The sequence below is a fragment of the Oncorhynchus clarkii genome, chromosome 16 (genome assembly GCF_045791955.1).
Source record: "Oncorhynchus clarkii lewisi isolate Uvic-CL-2024 chromosome 16, UVic_Ocla_1.0, whole genome shotgun sequence".
NCBI classification, from domain to species: Eukaryota; Metazoa; Chordata; class Actinopteri; order Salmoniformes; family Salmonidae; genus Oncorhynchus; species Oncorhynchus clarkii.
This window is the reverse complement of record NC_092162.1, coordinates 38935136-38956158: the sequence shown is the minus strand read 5'-3', so window position 1 is coordinate 38956158 and position 21023 is coordinate 38935136. Positions and strand designations below refer to the sequence as shown.

The 21023-nt window shown below is 42.7% G+C and overlaps 1 protein-coding gene across 1 annotated transcript; it reads left to right on the top strand.

The window, feature by feature from the left end:
• The first annotated feature begins 945 nt into the window (after positions 1-945).
• LOC139367592 (solute carrier family 26 member 10) lies at positions 946-20602 on the top strand. Its single transcript, XM_071105851.1, has 18 exons — positions 946-1538; positions 2349-2459; positions 8988-9145; positions 9425-9589; positions 9948-10100; positions 10224-10306; positions 10450-10597; positions 10833-10946; positions 11106-11183; positions 11336-11431; positions 11570-11676; positions 16052-16121; positions 17091-17270; positions 17371-17425; positions 18917-19005; positions 19136-19190; positions 19548-19654; positions 19813-20602. Exons 1-18 carry the CDS (start codon positions 1136-1138, stop codon positions 19849-19851), a joined length of 2211 nt encoding a protein of 736 aa, XP_070961952.1. The 5' UTR covers positions 946-1135; the 3' UTR covers positions 19852-20602.
• The last annotated feature ends 421 nt before the right edge of the window (positions 20603-21023 follow it).

The following is a 21023-nucleotide window of genomic DNA, read 5'->3' as shown; positions in this document are numbered from 1 at the left end:
GCCTATAATGCAGTGGGATTTGGTGGTGTTAGCCAAGCTTAGTGACCTACACCACGTTCACTCACTCTGCTGCTCAACAGACACGTTCACTCTCCCGACTCAATGGACAGGGGAAACTGCCACCCATTTCTGATGACGGGGGATATTTTGAATACGACTGCTTCAATCTGGACGTGCTAGAAAAACGCATCCATTAATTATCTGCGTCACAACTTCGAACAACTTTTTTTTTACCCACAACTGCTAAAAACTTTTTTTTAATTACCGAATTGCAATAGCAAAGCTCGCTACACTACTTCCAAACTGGAGATAATAATAATCATTTTGGTAAATGTCTGAAAAGTGTCAAATCTGACAAAGAAAGATATATGTTTGACTCCTCTCTCATCTCTCTTTGAAAATCAGAGGAGAACTGTATCGCACACAAAAACGCTCACTCATCATTCGAGTCAAGGTGTGTTTTGATCAATGGACCGCAAGCAGCTCAACGTGTCTGATTACATTTCACAGAACAGGGTTCTCTTGTCTCTCTTTTCCGTTCCAGACTAATTATGTATGGGCAGTGACAAACACAGGGTTTCCCCAGGCCTATTCCCTATGGACTATGGTGATTTAGACACCCCCAGAGACAAGGGCTATTATACATAAATCAACCCTTCTCGGAAATGACCACCACTTATAATTGCTAATAGATATGGTTAGAGGTTACACTATACCTCCACTTCAGCAACAATACCACTTTGATCTCAGTGGAGTTTTACACAGAGCTGTACATTGTATGACTTTTAAGGGGACGTCAGGCTCTTTGAATAGTTAAGTATACTGTGGGTGTGTGTCTGGTGAAGTCAATCGGTGGGGGTGGTTTGTGTAATAGCAGGAAAGGAGGAATAGAGTATGGGTCACATTTTTTTTATTTTTCTGAAGCATAAAGCTGGTAGCAGTAGGACCCTGCAGATTGTTATGGACCAGACATCCATCAACACAAACGTTGGACACAAGCACACCTTTATGGGGTCTCTGCCAGGGACAAGGATGTAGGCTAAGAAAGAAACCCCAAAGAAAGTTCAACACAATAACAACAAGTTTCGGCATTGAGCCATGTCATTGGCTGCCTAACACTAGACAGGAAAATTCGATGGTTTCTGATGTCAAACTAGAGACAGATTCCTACTATATGACAAGCAGTAGCGACCGCATATTTTCTGCCTCGTCTTCTCAGATTACTACTAGTTTCAACAAAGGCAACGTAAACACTCACCTGGAGGACAAGATGAGCGCTTCAGTGGCTGTGTACCGAAATATTTACACCGAGGACCGGTTCAGACAGTCGTACGGTACCGAGGACAAGCCCCGTGGAGGTGGTCAACGTTTTCGGGAGAAGATCGCGGAACGGTGCAGGTGTTCCCGTGCAGGATGCCTTCACCTGTTGAGGGAACGAGTTCCCATTTTTAACTGGCTGCCGAAGTACAGGCTGAAAAAATGGATGTTAGGTGATACAATAGCGGGACTAACAGTCGGTATACTTCACATTCCACAAGGTGAGTACATTTTTAAGTGAATATTGTGAGCAAAGGTTTACTGTAGTAAATTGATGTCGATTTACCATCTTTACAAACTATTTTGTTACAACTTTTCCCCAATTCTGTGATGACGTTTAATTTCCCACGTGTCACTGTTTTGGCAGTAATTAGTAACCAATCGTGTGTTTGATTGGTTTTAACAAGATTTTGTCAAATTGCTAATGTAAACGAAATAAACACCTTCAAATATGGACTTTTTGTTAACTCCAGATAATTGGTCAATGCTATCCGGTTCCTTGGGGACGTCCCTACACTATAAACCCCAACCTTAACCCATACTCTTACCCTAACCCTAAACCTAATCCTTACATTAACCATTTCAAATGTCACCTTCAATGGAGTATGGACCTCTTACGGATCCCGGATAGCACAGAGCCCAGATTATTTATACATTTGAATGTATATTTTTACAATACGCCATTCACACACACACACAATGTACAAAATAATCTTGTTACAAAATGTAAAACTTATTTTACAATGTATTATCATCTGAGCTTGACAGGAAAAATGGAACCTCAAAAATGTAATCTCAATGGATGTTACACACCCATGGTTTATTCAGATAAAGGAGTCAAGAAAATACCAGCGTTGAAAGTAGTTATACAGTAATAGCAGGTGTTATTTCATAGCATTTATTGCCAACATTATTTACCACGAGATCAAAGCCTTTTTATCTAAAGATGACACCAATTACTCATGTAGCCATGGGTGTATGTGATGGCAACTGATTGTTGCCTAATATCTTGTTTCTCTTCCTGAAAACAGGTATGGCCTTTGCCTTACTGACGTCAGTGGCGCCCATCTATGGCCTCTACACCTCCTTCTTCCCTGTGGTTCTCTACATGCTGTTTGGCACAGGACGGCATGTATCCACTGGTATACACACGCTGATATTATACATTTAGGACTGGAGCCTGACAAATGGATATGGATAGGACGCACAATGTGCCTGAGATAAATCCTCTGCCATGGGTATCTGTGTGACAGCTACTGGGTTTGAACCAGGGTCTCCACCGCCCCATAAGACTGTGTTAGTCCCCTGAGCTAAAGTCAAAGTTAATCATCATAGTTTTTTTAGTTTTAGTTAGAGTTATTCACACACAAAAGACAAGTGAAAGACGAAGTACAGATAAAAACAGGGTATATAGGTGTGCAGGTAAGGTTGCAAGAGTGCTTAAAAGACACCCCCCCCCCCCCCACACACACACACACCAAAAGAGCAGTATAAACAGTGCCTAGAGAAAGCCTATACAACCCTTGAACAGTCTTCACATTTTGCTGCCATAAAATGAATCTAAACATGACTAAAATTGTGTCAGCTTCATGTTAAGGGTATGTTTGCCACCGTCAGGTACTGGGGAGTTTGTCAGGAGAAAAATAAATATGAAAAGAGCAAAGCCCATGTAGAGAATTAGAGGAAATCCAGATATCAGTCTTTTGAAAACCTTGGGATAGAGTTTTATTTTTCAGCGGGACAATTACACACATTTTAATGCCAAAGACACACTAGAATGGCTTTCCAAGAAGTGTGGAGTGTTCCTGAGTGGTCCAGTCTTAGTCCTTAGTCCAGAGACAAGGTTTGAATATTGCTGTCCATCAATGAATCACAACCACATTTACTGTGCTTGAGAAATTTTTACAAAAACAATAGATAAATGTTTCCCTAAGAGTTGTGCAAAGTTAGTAGAATCTTATTCAAAATGATTACCTGTTGTAATGGCTGCCGAAGGTGCTTCCACCATCAAACCAAATTGTATTGGTCACATACACGTGTTTAGCAGATGTTAAGCTTGTGCTTCTAGTTCCGACAGTGCAGCAATATCTGACAAGTAATATCTAACAATTTCACAACAAATACCTAATACACATTAATCTAAGTAACGAAATGGAATTAAGAATATATAAATATATGGATGAGCAATGTCAGAGCGGCATAGACTAAGATACAGTAGATAGTATATAATACTGTATATATACATATGAGATAAGTAATGCAAGATATGTAAACATCATTAAAGTGACATTATTAAAGTGACTAGTGTTCTATTTATTAAAGTGGCAAATGATTTCAAATCTGTGTATGTAGGCATGAATTAACTCTGGGGAGTGAAGAATTACGCAATCAAGACAGCTTAGTTGTTTTTGAAATTCAATGTGGAGTAGATTGTGTATATCGGTTGCTGAAAATATATAATTTATTCCCTTTATACTAGGGACTGTATTCAGAGTATTCGGAAGGTATTCAGACCCCTTGACTTTTCCCACATTTTTTTACGTTACAGCCATATGCTAGAATTGATTAAATCTGTTTTTTTTTCCATCATCAATCTACATACAATACCCCATTATGAAAAAGCATTTACATAAGTATTGAGACCCTTTACTCAGTACTTTGTTGAAGCACATTTGACAGCGATTACACCCTTAAGTCTTCTTGGGTGTGAGGCTACAAGCTTGGCACACCTAGATTTGAGGAGTTTCTCCCATTCTTATCTACAGATCCTCTCTAGCTCTGTCAGGTTGGATCGGGAGCGTCGCTGCACAGCTATTATCAGGTCTCTCCAGAGATGTTTGATCAGGTTAAAATCCGGGCTCTGGCTGGGCCACTCAAGGACATTCAGAGACTTGTCTTGAAGCCACTCCTGCTTTGTCTTGCTTGGCTGTATGCTTAGGGTTGTTGTCCTGTTGGAAGGTGAACCTTCGCCTCAGTCTGAGGTCCTGAGTGCCCTGGAGCAGTTTTTGATCAAGGGTCTTTCTGTACATTGCTCCGTTCATCTTTCCCTCGATCCCTCGACTAGTCTCCCATTTCCTGCGCTGAAAAACATCCCCACAGCATGATGTTGCCACCACTATGCTTCATCGTAGGGATGGAGTTTCCTCCAGACGTGACTCTTGGCATTGGTTTCATCAGACCAAAGAATCTTGTTTCTCATGGTCTCAGAGTATTTAGGTGCCTTTCGGAAAACTCCAAGCGGGCTGTCAAGTTCCTTTTGTTACGAACCGGCTCGTAGCCGGTAACAAAGAGGGAGACAACACAGAGTTAAAGAAATAAGAAACATATTTATTAAATAAAGTGAAATATATCCAAGTAACAATGGTGTGTGTAGTCAGTAGCGTAAGTGAGTGGATGCATGCATAGATGGTGATAATGATGGGTGTTGAGAGGTGCCAAAATAAACAAACACAAAGAAGCCCTAAAATGCCACAACCAAAACCAACAGTGTGTCTCTTGGATATATGGGGGAAAGGTGTACAGTCGTGGCCAAAAGTTTTGAGAATGAAACAAATATTAATTTTCACAAAGTCTGCTGCCTCAGTTTGTATAATAGCAATTTGAATATACTCCAGAATGTTATGAAGAGTGATCAGATGAATTGCAATGAATTGCAAAGTCCCTATTTGCCATGCAAATGAACTGAATCCCCCCAAAAACATTTCCACTGCATTTCAGCCCTGCCACAAAAGGACCAGCTTACATCATGTCAGTGATTCTCTCGTTAACACAGGTGTGAGTGTTGACGAGGACAAGGCTGGAGATCACTCTGTCATGATGATTGAGTTCGAATAACAGACTGAAAGCTTCAAAAGGAGGGTGTTGCTTGGAATCATTGTTCTTCCTCTGTCAACAATGGTTACCTGCAAGGAAACACGTGCCGTCATCATTGCTTTGCACAAAAAGGGCTTCATAAGCAAGGATATTACTGCCAGTAAGATTGCACCTAAATCAACCATTTATCGGATCATCAAGAACTTCAAGGAGAGCGGTTCAATTCTTGTGAAGAATGCTTCAGGGAGCCCAAGAAAGTCCAGCAAGTGCCAGGACCATCTCCTAAAGTTGATTCAGCTGCGGGATCGGGGCACCACCAGTACAGAGCTTGCTCAGGAATGGCAGCAGGCAGGTGTGAGGGCATCTGCACGCGCAGTGAGGCGAAGACTTTTGGAGGATGGCCTGGTGTCAAGAAGGGCAGCAAAGAAGCCACTTCTCTCCAGGAAAAACATCAGGGACAGACTGATATTCTGCAAAAGGTACAGGGATTGGACTGCTGAGGACTGGGGTAAAGTAATTTTCTCTGATGAATCCCCTTTCCGATTGTTTGGGGCTTCTGGAAAAAAGCATGTCCGGAGAAGACAAGGTGAGCGCTACCATCAGCCCTGTGTCATGCCAACAGTAAAGCATCCTGAGCCCATTCATGTGTGGGGTTGCTTCTCAGCCAAGAACACAGCCTTGAATAAAGAATGGTACCAACACATCCTCCGAGAGCAACTTCTCCCAACCATCCAGGAACAGTTTGGTGACAAACAATGCCTTTTCCAGCATGATGGAGCACCTTGCCATAAGGCAAAAGTGATAACTAAGTGGCTCAGGAAACAGAATATTGATCTTTTGGGTCCATGGCCAGGAAACCCCCCAACACTTAATCCCATTGAGAACTTGTGGTCAATCCTCAAGAGGCGGGTGGACAAGCAAAAACCCACAAATTCTGACAAACTCCAAGCATTGATTATGCAAGAATGGGCTGCCATCAGTAAGGATGTGGCCCAGAAGTTAATTGACAGTATGCCAGGGTGGATTGCAGAGGTCTTGAAAAAGAAGGGTCAACACTGCAAATATTGACTCTTTGCATCAACTTCATGTAATTGTCAATAAAAGCCTTTGACACTTATGAAATGTTTGTAATTATACTTCAGTATTCCATAGTAACATCTGACAAAAATATCTAAAGACACTGAAGCAGCAAACTTTGTGGAATTTAATATTTGTGTCATTCTCAAAACTTTTGGCCACGACTGTATTAATCCCCGGGACACACCTGAGCCCATGTGTGTCCCATTTCGCAGACGACCCTCCCAGTTCCGCCCACCAACATCCTATTAAGGAAAACAAGAGCAAAGAGAAAGAATTAGGCAGACAGACTGGGAGGGTCGTCACACTCCTATCCATAAAACCGGGGACCACCAAGGACCCGGGAACACCACAGCAACCAAGCATACATAAACGCAAACAAAATACTGTCCTAGTAAACGCTACCCCACTGCCCCAGCCAACTACATCCGACCCGACATACACCTCGAAGTGTTGTAGCACCCATATGAGTGCTAGCGCTTCTTTTTCCACCACGGAGTAGTTCAACTGATAATGGTTCAACTTCTTGGAAAATCAACTAACAGGCCTTTCAACATCAGACACATCTGCTTGCAGCAGGACTGCACCTGCCCCCATGTGACTCACATCCACATGCACGTGACTCACATCCACACGCAAGGAGCAGCCAGCACCAAAGTTGAGGTCGACAGAGAGGGGATCAGACGTAAACCGTCTTAGCTTTCAGCAAATCTGTCAGGGGAGCGACCAAGGTAGAGAAGTTCCTACAGAAACTATGGTAATAACCAATAATTCCCAAGAAACGCATCAGTTCCTTTTTAGTGGTTGGCGGTAGAAAAGCATCAATAGCTACCACTTAAGCTCGGAAAGGATGCACCTCGCCCTGCCCAACCACCTTACCAAAGTACGTAACGGTCGCCTGAGCAAACTCACCCTAATCTAATTTGATAGGGAGGTGACCCGCAGCCAGGCAGTCAAACAAAGCTTGATTACGGGCCAGATGCTCCTCCCAAGTATCTGCATAAACCACTACATCGTCCAGATAAACAGTACACCCAACAAGACCGGAGACAACACTGTTCATAAGGCGCTGAAAAGTGGCAGGTGCATTACGCAGGCCGAAACTCATAACCAAATATGAGTACAGACCTGAAGGTGTAACAAAGGCAGAGATTTCACGTTAGTGACACCTGCCAATAGCCCTTTAATAGGTCAAACTTGCTCACAAACTTCGCTGCTCCGACCTGATTAACGCAGTCCTCTTTCCGAGGAAGAGGAAATTAATCTGGTTTAGTGACACGGTTTACCTTACTGTAGTCCATACAAAATATGTTTGTACCATACGGTTTACTGACATTACTGGAGAAAGAAGGCTCTGCAATATCACTCTCCAGCATGTACCTGATCTCAGCATCCAGACAACGCCGTTTCTCTGAATAAACTCTATAGAACCGCTGACGGATGGGGCCAGCATCCCTAGCGCCAATATCGTGTTCCATCAAGTTTGTACGTGTTGGCGTATCAGAAAACAAAACTGTAAAACTCAGAGTCAGACCAACTGACTCGTCTCGCCTATCAGCAGCTAGATGAGCGAGAAGGCTATCCGAAACATCCAGTGAATTTTTCAATCTACCCTGCAGTACTCAATCGTCGGGACCAGGGACATCCTCCTCACCATGCGCGGACATAGCATGACAAAGGAGAAGAACCCAGCGGTGTAACCGTACTGGCCAAAAGAACAGGTTTTACCGTCCTCTGTGGACTCCCACTCCTCGGCGCCAGAGGAACGGAGGAACGTGCGTAATAGGGTGCAGATGTACATGGCATAGTTGGTGCTTTTTCCTCCGTTCAGGAGTGGCAACTAGATCGTTTTGCTCAGTGCACTGGCGCACAACCATATATGAACCTTGAAACTTTACTGAGGAGTGTCTTCCGTCTGGTGCTACAGAGATGATTGTCCTTCTGGAAGGTTCTCCCATCTCCACAGGGGAACTCTGGAGCGATGTCAGAGGGACCATCAGCCCTCCCTGACCAAGGCCCTTATCCCCCGATTGCTCAGTTTGTCCGGGCATCCAGGTCTAGGAAGAGTCTTGGCGGTTTCAAATTTCTTCCATTAAAGAATGATGGAGGTCACTGTGTTCTTGGGGACCTTCAATGCTGCAGAAATGTTTTGGTACCCTTCTCCAGATCTGTGCCTCCACACAATCCTGTCTCAGTGCTCTAAGGACAATTCCTTTGACCTCATGGCTTGGTTTTTGCTCTGACATGCACAGTCAACTGTGGGACTTTATATAGACAGGGGTGTGCCTTTCCAAATCCTGTCCGATCAATTGAATTTACCACAGGTGGACTCCAATCAAGTTGTAGAAACATCTCAAGGATGATCAATGGAAACAGGATGCACCTGAGCTCAATTTCAGGTATCATAGCAAAGGGTCTGAATACTTATGTAAATAAGGTATTTCTGTTTTTTCTATTTGTAATAAATGTGCTAACATTTCAAAAACCCTGCTTTGCTTTGTCATTGTGGGGTATTGTGTGCAGATTGATAAGGAAAACATTTTTTAAATCCATTTCAGAATAAGGCTGCAACGTAACAAAATGTGGAAAACTGAAGGGGTCTGATTACATTCCAAATGCATTGTATATGAACAGAGCCTAGTTCACCAAAACACTTCCGTTGCATCTGTGCTCACACTGATGCTGAGTTACTTCATTGCTGTGTTGTTGAGCCGCCACGTGGCTTTTTTGGTAGTGGTGCTGAGCGGTTGAATCACAGACTAGCTGTGTCTGTTTCCCAGGTACCTTTGCAGTGGTGAGCCTGATGACAGGTTCAGTGGTGGAACAGCTGGTGCCCACCCCTCTACAGCTCAACTCCTCCAGTCCAGAGGCTGCAGACTTTGAGGCCCAGAGGATTGGGGTTGCCTCCGCTGTAGCCCTACTCTCAGGGATCATGATGGTGAGTGATACATAGAGTTCTCTCTGGTTGAATCTCAAAAGTATTTCTTTCCCTCGATTCCCTGCATCCTCTCCTCATCTCCGTCTCAAAACTTCAGAGGGAAGCGAGGAGAGCATTGGAGGCCAAGATCAGAAGAGCTGCTCTCCTCACCTCCCTATGATGTTTTAAGCAGGAAGCAAGGTAAAGGACAAGTTTAAGATGGCATGGCCCTGTAGATGGAATGGTATTTCTATAGTGTTAGGATGTTGTAGTCCTGACTAAATGTTGTTTGTTTCACAGCTCTGTATGTTTGGACTACAGCTGGGTTTCCTCTCTACATACCTGTCAGAGCCCATCGTCAAGGCATTCACCAGCGCTGCAGCCTTCCACGTCACCATCTCACAGCTGCAAAGCATGCTGGGACTGCGGCTCCCCCGCCACACCGGCCCCTTCTCACTCTTCAAGGTCAGCAGTTGGAGAAGTGACAATGATCAGGATGATAAAGTGTTCAGTTTACAGTGGTTTAGAGCTCCAGTATGTTGTGGAATTGTAATAAAAACGGTTTACTATCATAACCCAGGTTCTCTGAAGGAGAGAAGAAGTCTCAAATAAAAGAGAACTGAGGGAGCTCTCAAAACCTCACTAGGTTAAATTTAACCTTGTAAGAGACACTTGACAATCATAAACACCGGGTTGTGGGAAGAGACAATTGAAAGAGTTGCTCCTCTCTTCACTATAACCCGCCCCACACCAACATGGCCCGATGAAACCCATCACCCCCCGTGTGTGTGTTAACTCCTTCCCCCCTGTCTGTGTCCTCCAGACCCTTGCGTCTGTCATAGAGAACCTTCCCCAAACCAACATGGCTGAGCTACTGACCTCCCTGGTGTGTCTGGCCATCCTGGTACCGGTCAAAGAAGTCAACATGAGATTCCGACAGTACCTACGCACACCCATCCCCGTAGAGATCCTCACGGTCAGTCACGAAGAGAACAGCTATTATAATACTGGTCATGTTCAATGTAGCTCTGTGTAGCTGTAACGTTTGTGACGTGCTTATTGGTGTGTTATATCTCAATTTGATGTCTCTCTTTCTCAGGTGATAATAGCTACAGGAGTGGCCTATGCTTCCTCTCTGGACTCAAACTATGACGTTCAGATAGTGGGACACATTCCTGCAGGGTAAGGTATCCACTAACTGAGCATCTCCATCTAGTGACATCATCATCATCATCATCATCATCATTTAACTTCTTTTAAAAGAGAAATTAACCATTATAAACAGAGAGTGAGTGTCAAGTTTTGACCATGTTTTGACTGTGTAGCTTCCCTAGTCCACGGATGCCTGCTTTGCACAAGTTGCCTGAGGTCGCTGGAGACACGGTCGCCATTACGTTCGTGGGTTATGCTGTGTCCGTCTCACTGGCAATGATCTACGCAGACAAGCACGGCTACTCCATCCAACCCAACCAAGTAGGCTACAGTGGTCCTCGACTAATATGATTCAGTAGTGCTGGAAAATCAATACTCACTCAAATCTGGTCTCTGTGTACATTACACATTTAATGTGACTTCTCTGTGTGTAATCTGTGAGCTGTGACAAGAAAGTCCATCTTTAAGGACAAGCGTTGTCATCGTCATTACCATCATCATCATCGTCGTTGTCATCATCAGCATCATCGTCATCATGTTTGCCTTGTTTCTCCAGGAGCTCCTGGCCCATGGTATCTCCAACACAGTGTCGTCTCTCTTCACCTGTTTCCCCAGCTCAGCCACTCTGGCCACCACCAACATCCTGGAGAGTTCTGGGGGATTCACACAGGTACACACTACTTTACATCAAGCCTACTTTCCAGGCTTTGTCTTTACTTGAATCTGTACGGATGACTTTGTCGATGCCCTATTTGTCTGCCTCGCCATGTGCTTCTGGCATGATGATACATTCATTCCTTTAATGTTCTCTGTCTCTCTGTCCGTTCAGCTCTCTGGCTTGTTCACCAGTCTAGTGGTTCTGATAGTTCTACTGCTGATTGGACCTCTCTTCTACTTCCTGCCCAAGGTGAGTCAGTGTGTGTCTACTAAAAGGTGGAGGCATACAGACTTTAGCTAGTTTGTGCAAACAAAAGGGCATAAAACGAAACGAAGTGCACTCGTCGTCCGAGTAATTTACTCGTAATGTCCTGATCCACCCTGCGTTACCTCTCTCCCTAGGCAGTGCTGGCCTGTATCAATGTCACCAGCCTCAGGCAGATGTTTCTACAGTTCCAGGACCTGCCAGACCTCTGGCGAGTCAGCAAGATTGACTTCGTAAGTCTCTCAGTGTTACCATTGATTTGTATAAATATACCACTTTTGGGCAAGCGGTTTAGTGATCAACCCCTGTGAGAACCAATGTGGCCTGCATACTTGTGACCTTATATGGACTGTACTGTATGTGTTTTGCAGGTAGTGTGGCTGGTGACTTGGCTGTCTGTTGTGGTCCTGAATGTCGATATGGGTCTGGCTATTGGAGTGGTCTTCTCGATGATGACAGTCATCTGTCGCACACAGAGGTACGCTATGCCTTCGCCGATCTCAACACTGACAACACAGACACAGTGTATCAATGTTTCCGTAAGAGCTACAGCCGTTGGAACTGTACAGGTTACTATTGCTAAATGTAACCAATGTCTAGCCAAGCGTAACTGCCTGTGTACATCTACAGTATATGCGTACAATTTGTTATTACATCTGTACTAATTTGATTTCTGCATTCATCAGCAACAATAATCATTAGCAAAACTATAACTATGTGCCGGAATTGAAGTCTCTAGAGTAGAGCACTGTGGATTACTGTCTCTCATAGGGACAAATTAATATCCGTCATAAACCTGTGATATGAACTTGATACACTCACCAAAGGTAGAATTGATACAGTGGCTCAGTTGGTAGTGCATGGTATTTGCAAGACCAAGGTTGTGGGTTCGATTCCCATGGGGGACAAGTATGAAAATCTATCTATGCTCTGGATAAGAGTGTCTGCTAAATAAATGTAATGTAAACATAACCAGAGTTAACTTTTGAGATTTGAACATTATATTGTTGGTCGACTAACACTATACACTGACTATACGAAACAGTATGGTAGTAGTTGCCAGGTGCACTGGCTTGTGTCAAGAACTACAACACTGCTAGGTTTTTCATGCTCAACAGTTTCCGGTGTGTATCAAGAATGCTCCACTTCCCAAGGGCCATCCAGCCAACTTGACACAACTGTGAGAAGCTTTGGAGTCAACGTGGGCCAGTATCCCTGTAGAATGCTTTGGACACCTTGTAGAGTCTATGCCCCGACAAATTGAGGCTGTTCTGTGGGCAAAAGGGTTGGGTACAACTAAAGCTGTTGCTGTGACCGTAATAATGCCACAACGGCGGTCACAAGTCATGAAGGCAGTCAAATTCCACGTGACCGTTTAGTCACAGTAATCTGGCTTCTCCAAGCTCTGATGCTGCTGATGGTCATTAGTAGCCTACCAAACTTGCTAACTGCCTGGTACTTAGCACTCTATTGTCCCTCTAATCACTCTGGCATCAATTCAAATGTTTTCGAAAATCTAATCAAACACTTCATGAAAGCCCATGAGCTCATGTTGCACAACAGGCTATGTAATTGCGTGAGCAAACAGTGTGATGGCCTCTATTAAAAAGAGGAGGATAAGCTTTCTATAGGTGTAAGCTATACCATTGCCCCTTTTTCGATACAGGTGCATGATAATGATCCATTCTAAATCCCCCCAAAAATTCACACATACAGTGGGGCAAAAAAGTATTTAGTCAGCCACCAATTGTGCAAGTTCTACCACTTAAAAAGATGAGAGAGGCCTGTAATTTTCATCATAGGTACACTTCAACTATGACAGACAAAATGAGAAAAAAAATCCTGAAAATCACATTGTAGAATTTTTTATGAATTTATTTGCAAATCATGGTGGAAATTAAGTATTTGGTCAATATACAAAAGTTTATCTCAATACTTTGTTATATACCCTTTGTTGGCAATGACAGAGGTCAAACGTTTTCTGTAAGTCTTCACAAGGTTTTCACACACTGTTGCTGGTATTTTGGCCCATTCCTCCATGCAGATGTCCTCTAGAGCAGTGATGTTTTGGGGCTGTTGCTGGGCAACACTGACTTTCAACTCCCTCCAAAGATTTTCTAAATGCTTCTTACGAAGCCACTCCTTCGTTGCCCGGGCGGTGTGTTTGGGATCATTGTCATGCTGAAAGACCCAGCCACGTTTCATCTTCAATGCCCTTGCTGATGGAAGGAGGTTTTCACTCAAAATCTCACGATACATGGCCCCATTCATTCTTTCCTTTACACGGATCAGTCGTCCTGGTCCCTTTGCAGAAAAACAGCCCCAAAGCATGATGTTTCCGCCCCCATGCTTCACAGTAGGTATGGTGTTCTTTGGATGCAACTCAGCATTCTTTGTCCTCCAAACACAACGAGTTGAGTTTTTACCAAAAAGTTATATTTTGGTTTCATCTGACCATATGACATTCTCCCAATCTTCTTCTGGATCATCCAAATGCTCTCTAGCAAACTTCAGCTGGGCCTGGACATGTACTGGCTTCAGCAGGGGGACACGTCTGGCACTGCAGGATTTGAGTCCCTGGCGGCGTAGTGTGTTACTGATTGTAGCATTTGTTACTTTGGTCCCAGCTCTCTGCAGGTCATTCACTAGGTCCCCCCGTGTGGTTCTGGGATTTTTGCTCACCATTCTTGTGATCATTTTGACCCCACGGGGTGAGATCTTGCGTGGAGCCCCAGATCGAGGGAGATTATCAGTGGTCTTGTATGTCTTCCATTTCCTAATAATTGCTCCCACAGTTGATTTCTTCAAACCAAGCTGCTTACCTATTGCAGATTCAGTCTTCCCAGCCTGGTGCAGGTCTACAATTTTGTTACTGGTGTCCTTTGACAGCTCTTTGGTCTTGGCCATAGTGGAGTTTGGAGTGTGACTGTTTGAGGTTGTGGACATGTGTCTTTTATACTGATAACAAGTTCAAACAGGTGCCATTAATACAGGTAATGAGTGGAGGACAGAGGAGCCTCTTAAAAAAGAAGTTACAGGTCTGTGAGAGCCAGAAATCTTGCTTGTTTGTAGGTGACCAAATACTTATTTTCCACCATAATTTGCAAATAAATAAATTAAAACTCCTACAATGTGATTTTCAGGATTTTTTTTCTCATTTTGTCTGTCATAGTTGAAGTGTACCTATGATGAAAATGACAGGCCTCTCTCATCTTTTTAAGTGAGAGAACTTGCACAATTGGTGGCTGACTAAATACTTTTTTGCCCCACTGTATATTATTTAGTATATGTAAAGACAATATTAAATCAAGAATAGTCTGATGGGTGACAATATTAGCCTATCACTTGTGAATTATATAATATTACTTGCCTATGATGCCCAGCATAAGAAACAATGCCTTTTTTTCAACTTTTTCTAATCATAATCGCACACCTCATGTAGCCTAGCCCATAAGCCTATATGTTTTAATAAGGTTTATATCACAAATAAAGTGGCCAGATAACTTCTTAAAATTAAGCACATGAATCTGCTTTACAAGGGGTATAGAGCCTAACTGGCATACATAAGCAGCGTGTCAGTTTCAAGTTTGGAAAATATCATTTTCACCATAAAAATGCACCTTTATAATAAAAGCATTACATGCATAATTGCATTTGCGGTCACTTTTGATAATGGTTTTCCGCTAATGAAACATGTGCACTTATAGCCTACTGCCGTGTGCGCATTGCTGCGTTTATAATGTGAAGAAATAGCCCAATAGTTTATCAACATTTTAAACTAAAGTTCTGATCTGATATGCACCTCGGAATTGGAAAAGGAGGAGTGCAGTTGCGTCCCCGATATGTCTGTCTTCACTTGTAGCCTGTGAGAAGAGCCGATGACATGAGCCATGTGAGTGAGAGGTGCTTCGGAGCAGGCAGCACTCAGGGAGAAGGACACAATGGACAATTGGCCGTAAAAGGCATGGATTTTTTAGGGAAAATTACAGCCACAAAAAGGAGATGCCGTCATGAAAATCTAGGCATTATCAAGTGCTTGTCGAGTGACTGATATAGTGTGTACAGCCTGCGCAAAAAAAACTCTGCCTTTTAAGCAACTTTTTTCAAATCATCATTAGAGTCGCATCATGCAGAATAGCCGCATGTGCGCATGTCCCTCATATCGTTTGGAGAAAATACATTTTCTATTGTATTCAACTTGTTCAATTGTATTCGTCCTACTATAAAATAATGCCACCGAATTATAAGCAAATCTTGCCTAGTGTAGGACACAGCCATTTGTCATGGCCAGATCAGAACCTAACATATTGGCTTGTTTATTGTTTACTCCATGTGTAACTCTGTGTTGTTGTCTGTGTCACACTGCTTTGCTTTATCTTGGCCAGGTCGCAGTTGCAAATGAGAACTTGTTCTCAACTAGCCTACCTGGTTAAATAAAAAATAAAAAAATAAAGTAAGGACAACTCAGAGTATGCTACTCTGTTCTTCTGAAATAGACTACATTTTCTTCATATCATGCTTCTATAGACCTGTCTAAAATAAATAATGGATTTATTGTGAAGGTGTAGGCTATATTACATGGATTTATTAGACTTTTTAAAATGTAGATGTTCCAAAGATTAGCATCAGTGGCTTGTAGTCTGTGTTGAAGCCAGGAGATTCTAAATGTGTTCATGTTAATTAACGGTCAATTACCATGAGACCGACAGTTATTTCCTTGACAATCACCAGCTGACGAAATTTTTCTGACCGCCACAGCCCTAGGTGCAAGTAACTATTAGGAAGTTGTACCTAACGTTTGGTATACTCAGTGTATCCATACACTCCCATAATAATAACACTGTTTTCCTCAGGGCTGGGTGTTCCGTGCTGGGCAGAGCGAGCAACACAGAGATCTACAGACCTTTAGAGAACCACAACAAGGTGAGAGGAATTCTCCTGTACACACCGTAGAGATATTTTTCTGTCTGTAAATATATCATATTAATCACAATACAAATACTTCCAGTGATTCTTGATGTAGTTGTGAAGTAAAAACTGCTAATGTGATGCAATCGTGAGAAACCCTCATTAGTATCATAGTTTCAGACAGTGATCAATGTAGAGCGCTGCACGGGCATGAATTTTAAAACCGAGCCCTACCCATGCCCGTGATGTTCAGGTCCTAACCTACCGAGGTCCGATTGCTTCTGCCCGAAACCCGAAATCAGGAATAACTTCCTCCATTAATCAATCCATGTACTGCTCCTCTCTGTCACTCGCGCGCAGCTCGCTCTACGTGCCCTCTGCTCATGGCGGCTCTGAGTCAATGAAGAGACACTAGAGAGCAGTTAGCTGTTAGCTACTTTTCGTCCTTTTAAACTCAGACAAAACTCAAGGAGCATTATTATTTTCTGTGACATAATCTCTCCTGTCGTATATTTGACGAGGTTGAAGCACTTCTGACACTTTCTTAGGGTGTCAGTCAGGTATGACTCTACTGCGCAGCAGAGCACGCGCAAATGGCTCAGCTTCAAAATGTTAGCAATCAACTTTAGTGGTCCTCGAGCCCTGCCTGTACCCTAGTTATGGATTAAAAAAAATTGGCCCTAACCCAATTTATAATGTCAGGGCCCGTCGAGCACATGTCGGGTAGCAGAGCTTTATATCAATGTCTGTAGGTGTGTCACCATGTCCCTTTCAAAACACACCTTATAACTTACTTTAGTTATTGCAAACCGCACTGAATTACAGCGTCTTCTAAATGACTCAACTGTTTAAAAAAAGAGGAGGGTGGGAAGCAAGAAAATCAAATTCTGTCTGCACTCTTTAAAAAAGAAAATACACCTCACAACAAGTGATGTTTGGGATGAGTGCTCTGTTAACCTGCCTCTCTCTGTCCCCTCTCCTTAGTGCTATGAAGTTCCAGGTGTAAAGATCCTGACATACAACGGGCCTATCTACTACGGCAACCGCAGCTTCTTCAGAGAGGACATGAGTCGTCTGCTGGGCCTCACCCCAGAGAGGATCCGCAGTAGAGAGAAGGCCAGGAAGGCCCTGGAGAAGAGGGAAAGAGAGGCTGTCAGCACTGTGGTAAGACTGCACATTATATCTGGGCTAGATCACATCTTGTACATTAGAAAATATCAAAACATATGTTCTATAACTTACTGGCAATGTCTTTTTTTTTCAGGAGAGAGGTGTCGCAAACACATCATTTTCATCTGAGAATGAGTTCTTTAAATCTGGTGAGTGATAATACATAAAAGTACTGTATATAGTTTGCAGTAATGTAATCTGGGTACAGGACTACTTACGGTGCATTCGGAAAGTATTCAGGTGCCTTTTTGGAACACTTCAAGCGGGCTGTCATGTGACTTTTACTGAGGAGTGGCTTCCTCTTGCCACTCTACCATAAACACCTGATTTGTAGAGCGCTGCAAAGATGATTGTCTTTCTGGAAGGTTTTCCCATCTCCACAGAGTGACCATCGGGTTCATGGTCACCTCCCTGACCAAGGCCCTTCTCCCCCGATTGCTCAGTTTGGCCTGCGGCAAGCTCTAGGAAGAGTCGTGGTAGTTCCAAACTTCTTCCATTGAAGAATGATGGAGGCCACTGTGTTCTTGGGGACCTTAAATGCTGCAGAAATCTGTTGGTACCCTTCCCCAGATCTGTGCCTCTACACAATCCTGTCTTGGAGCTCTATGGATAATTCCTTCGACCTCATGGCTTGGTTTTTGCTCTGACATGCACTGTTAACTGTGGGACCTTATATAGACAGGTTGTGCCTTTCCAAAACATGTCCAATGAATTGAATTTACCACAGGTGGACTCCAATCAAGTTGTAGAAACCTCTCAAGTGTGATCAGTGGAAACACTAGGCACCTGAGCTGAATTTCAATTCACATAGCAAAGGGTCTGAATACTTTTTAATACATTTGCAAAAAAATGTAAAACCCTGTTTTTGCTTCGTCATTATGGGGTATTGTGTATAGATTTTAGTATAAGGCTGTAACGTATCAAATCGTGGAAAAGGTCAAGGGGTCTGAATACTTTCCAAATGCACTGTAAGTAAGGACCCAGTTTTGCTTGTGTATTGTATCATATTGAACAATAGCCGATGAAACGAACAAAGTGTTAAAAAAATCTGATCAGCGTGATCTAGACAGGACCTTCTAATCAGCCTGTTTCAATGGCCGGGAGTTTCAGCTTTCTATGGTGACATCACCAGGTTGGTGATTGGTTAATAGACCAATAACAAATAGAGTTCCAAAACTCTCAACCAATAACAGTTTTAAGTTTCTCCCCTCCCCACTCAGACTGCTCCCAAGGTATTTTTGTCAATTTGTATGGAAAACTATTACAGTAAGGTATTTAATTGTTACCCAATAATAATTTGATATTGATATAAAAATGGCTGCATTGGGCCTTTAACTCTCTAGCAGTAATACACTGAACTAGTGGTTAGAGTATTGGGCCAGTAACCGAAAGGTTGCTGGATCAAATCCCCGAGATGACAAGGTAAGCATCTGTTGTTCTACCTGCAAGGCAGTTAACCCACTGTTCCCCGGGTGCCAAAGACGCTGATGTCGATGAAGGCAGCCCCCCCCCCCCCCCCCCGCACCTCTCTGATTCAGAGGGGTTAGGATCAAATGCGGAAGACACATTTCAGTTGAATGCATTCAGTTGTACAACTGACTAGGTATCCCCCTTTCCCTTCCCTAATGTTGTCTCTGCAGAAACAGCTCAAAGTGAAGTCCAGGCAGTACTAATAGATTGCAGCAGTGTGATTTTTGTCGATGTTGCTGGAGCCAGACTCTTCATACAGGTGAGAAAAGTAAACAATATAGTATTTTGTTGAGCAGTACCTTCTGCTAGACGAACATACAGTACCTTGTTCTACAGTATGTTATCTTTCCTTTTAGTATCGGTGGAATTAATGATGCCTCTTTTTCCAGATGTGTATTGAATGCCAGAAAGTTGGGATTTGCATATATTTGGCCAATTGCAATGGTAAGTTCAACAAATGAATCTATAACGATCATTTCAATAGCAATAAGTTCAATCATCCAAACGTATGTCTAGCAGGAGTCTGACGTGTGATGTAATGTTGAACGGGGAATGTTCAGACTCTAGATCTACAGCACTGACTGAAGTTCTAACATGTAAAGCCTTACCCTACGAGGTCTTGACTACTGCTGGTTTTCTGTTCTACCTGATCATTTAATGAACCCAATTAGTGTCCAAGGTCTAAATCAGTCCCTGGTTAGAAGGGAATCATTTTTTTTAAAAGCAGTGGAACTGGCTTCGAGGTCCTGATTTGAATTTGAGGGATCTAGAACATTGATAGAAGGTACTCTTCCCCGACAGAGAGTGTTCTGAGGATCCTAACCTCCAGTGGACTGATGAACTACATGAACCCACAACACATCTTTGTTACGGTCCACGATGCTGTGATGTACATTCAACAACAGAAGGTACAAAACACAAGCAGTGACACGACGTTGAAGGCGTGATGAAGAATGCGTTTACAGTAGTGCTGTAATGGAGTAATTATACAGGAACACAGTTTCAATTATCTACGGCAATATAGTAACCAAAACCTGTGAACGTGCTTGGTTTTTGTTCATGACAGGAGCAAACTCCAGAAAACACGACTACCGTTTGGGTGTGAGATGGTTGGTCGGCCATTTTACACATCAAGATGAACTGATATGCAGTAACATGCACGACACAGACCAGGGGGGAAAACATCTCTCCCTCTACAAGGGCTGTACATCAAGGTTTGTTCCTGGTCTAAGACATGTGCAGTGCTGTGTTAAATGTGTATACTAGTATGCCATGATTGGGCTTCAAGAAGGGAGCAGCGTATTGTAGCATTTCAGTATGAAATGAAGGGTCAATCCCAGTATTTTAAATAAGTATTTTGAATGTCCAATACTGAAGAGACTTGCACAAGTGACCACAACGGTGGCAGAGCACGTATGACGCGTAAAGTACTCCTGCTACTCACTGGAATCCAGGAGAGAGACCAATTAGAGATGTTTATCTCCCACAATAACCCTAGTAAACACAAATATACACATTATTTGATTATTATCTGTTATCTGTTGATTATTATCTGCCAACCATTACTGGTATTTGTTTTGTAGTTCTGTCATACAAAAGTTAATATTATTCCAATGGATAAAATGCACTGAATGCTTTCTTAAAAGGGAGACATGCATATTCACGTGAAATAATGCCTTATGTGTTGTAAATGTATATTTCTGTGTACTGTACATTGTGTTTATAATGAAATGCACTGCAGAAAATGAGTGAAGTTACGTACAGATACCTGTATTGTCTGCAACTGTAATGTCCTCCTGCAGTTTTTGTAATACTTTTATTGAGTTCTTTTACAATAAACATGCTCAAAATGTACAGCTTACCTGGTCACTTTTACATTTGTGGGATTTAGCAATGCTGATTATGGTGCATTCTCCCTAGACAAGATAAATTCCTGAAATACATATTCTAAGTACAAACTACCAGATTTTGACAAAATATATATATATTTTTTTATCTAATACTGTACGCACAAACAGACTAGTTTACATTTCTAATTATTTCCCTGAAGACCCAATTTAACCCAGAGAGACTGAAGGTGGAATGTTAGGCATGCCTGTCGGATTGACAGATTGGGAAGAAGACAAAAGAGTCTTTGGTTTTGTTCAGTGGGTCAGTGTGTCAGACAGTGAAGAAATGGGGAATACTGTTCGCCCCTCTGAAATGTACAGCAGTACAAAGGACAGTCACCAACAAGGAAATCAGTCAATCAAAATAAATAAATTAGGACCTAATCTA

Excerpts from the sequence above, each read along its gene's own strand:
- LOC139367592 (XM_071105851.1), top strand. The coding sequence starts at position 1,136 with ATGGTTTCTGATGTCAAACTAGAGACAGATTCCTACTATATGACAAGC. Across the intron at positions 9,590-9,947 it reads GCCCCTTCTCACTCTTCAAG|ACCCTTGCGTCTGTCATAGA; the intron begins GTCAGCAGTTGG and ends TGTGTCCTCCAG. Across the intron at positions 11,677-16,051 it reads GTCATCTGTCGCACACAGAG|GGCTGGGTGTTCCGTGCTGG; the intron begins GTACGCTATGCC and ends TGTTTTCCTCAG.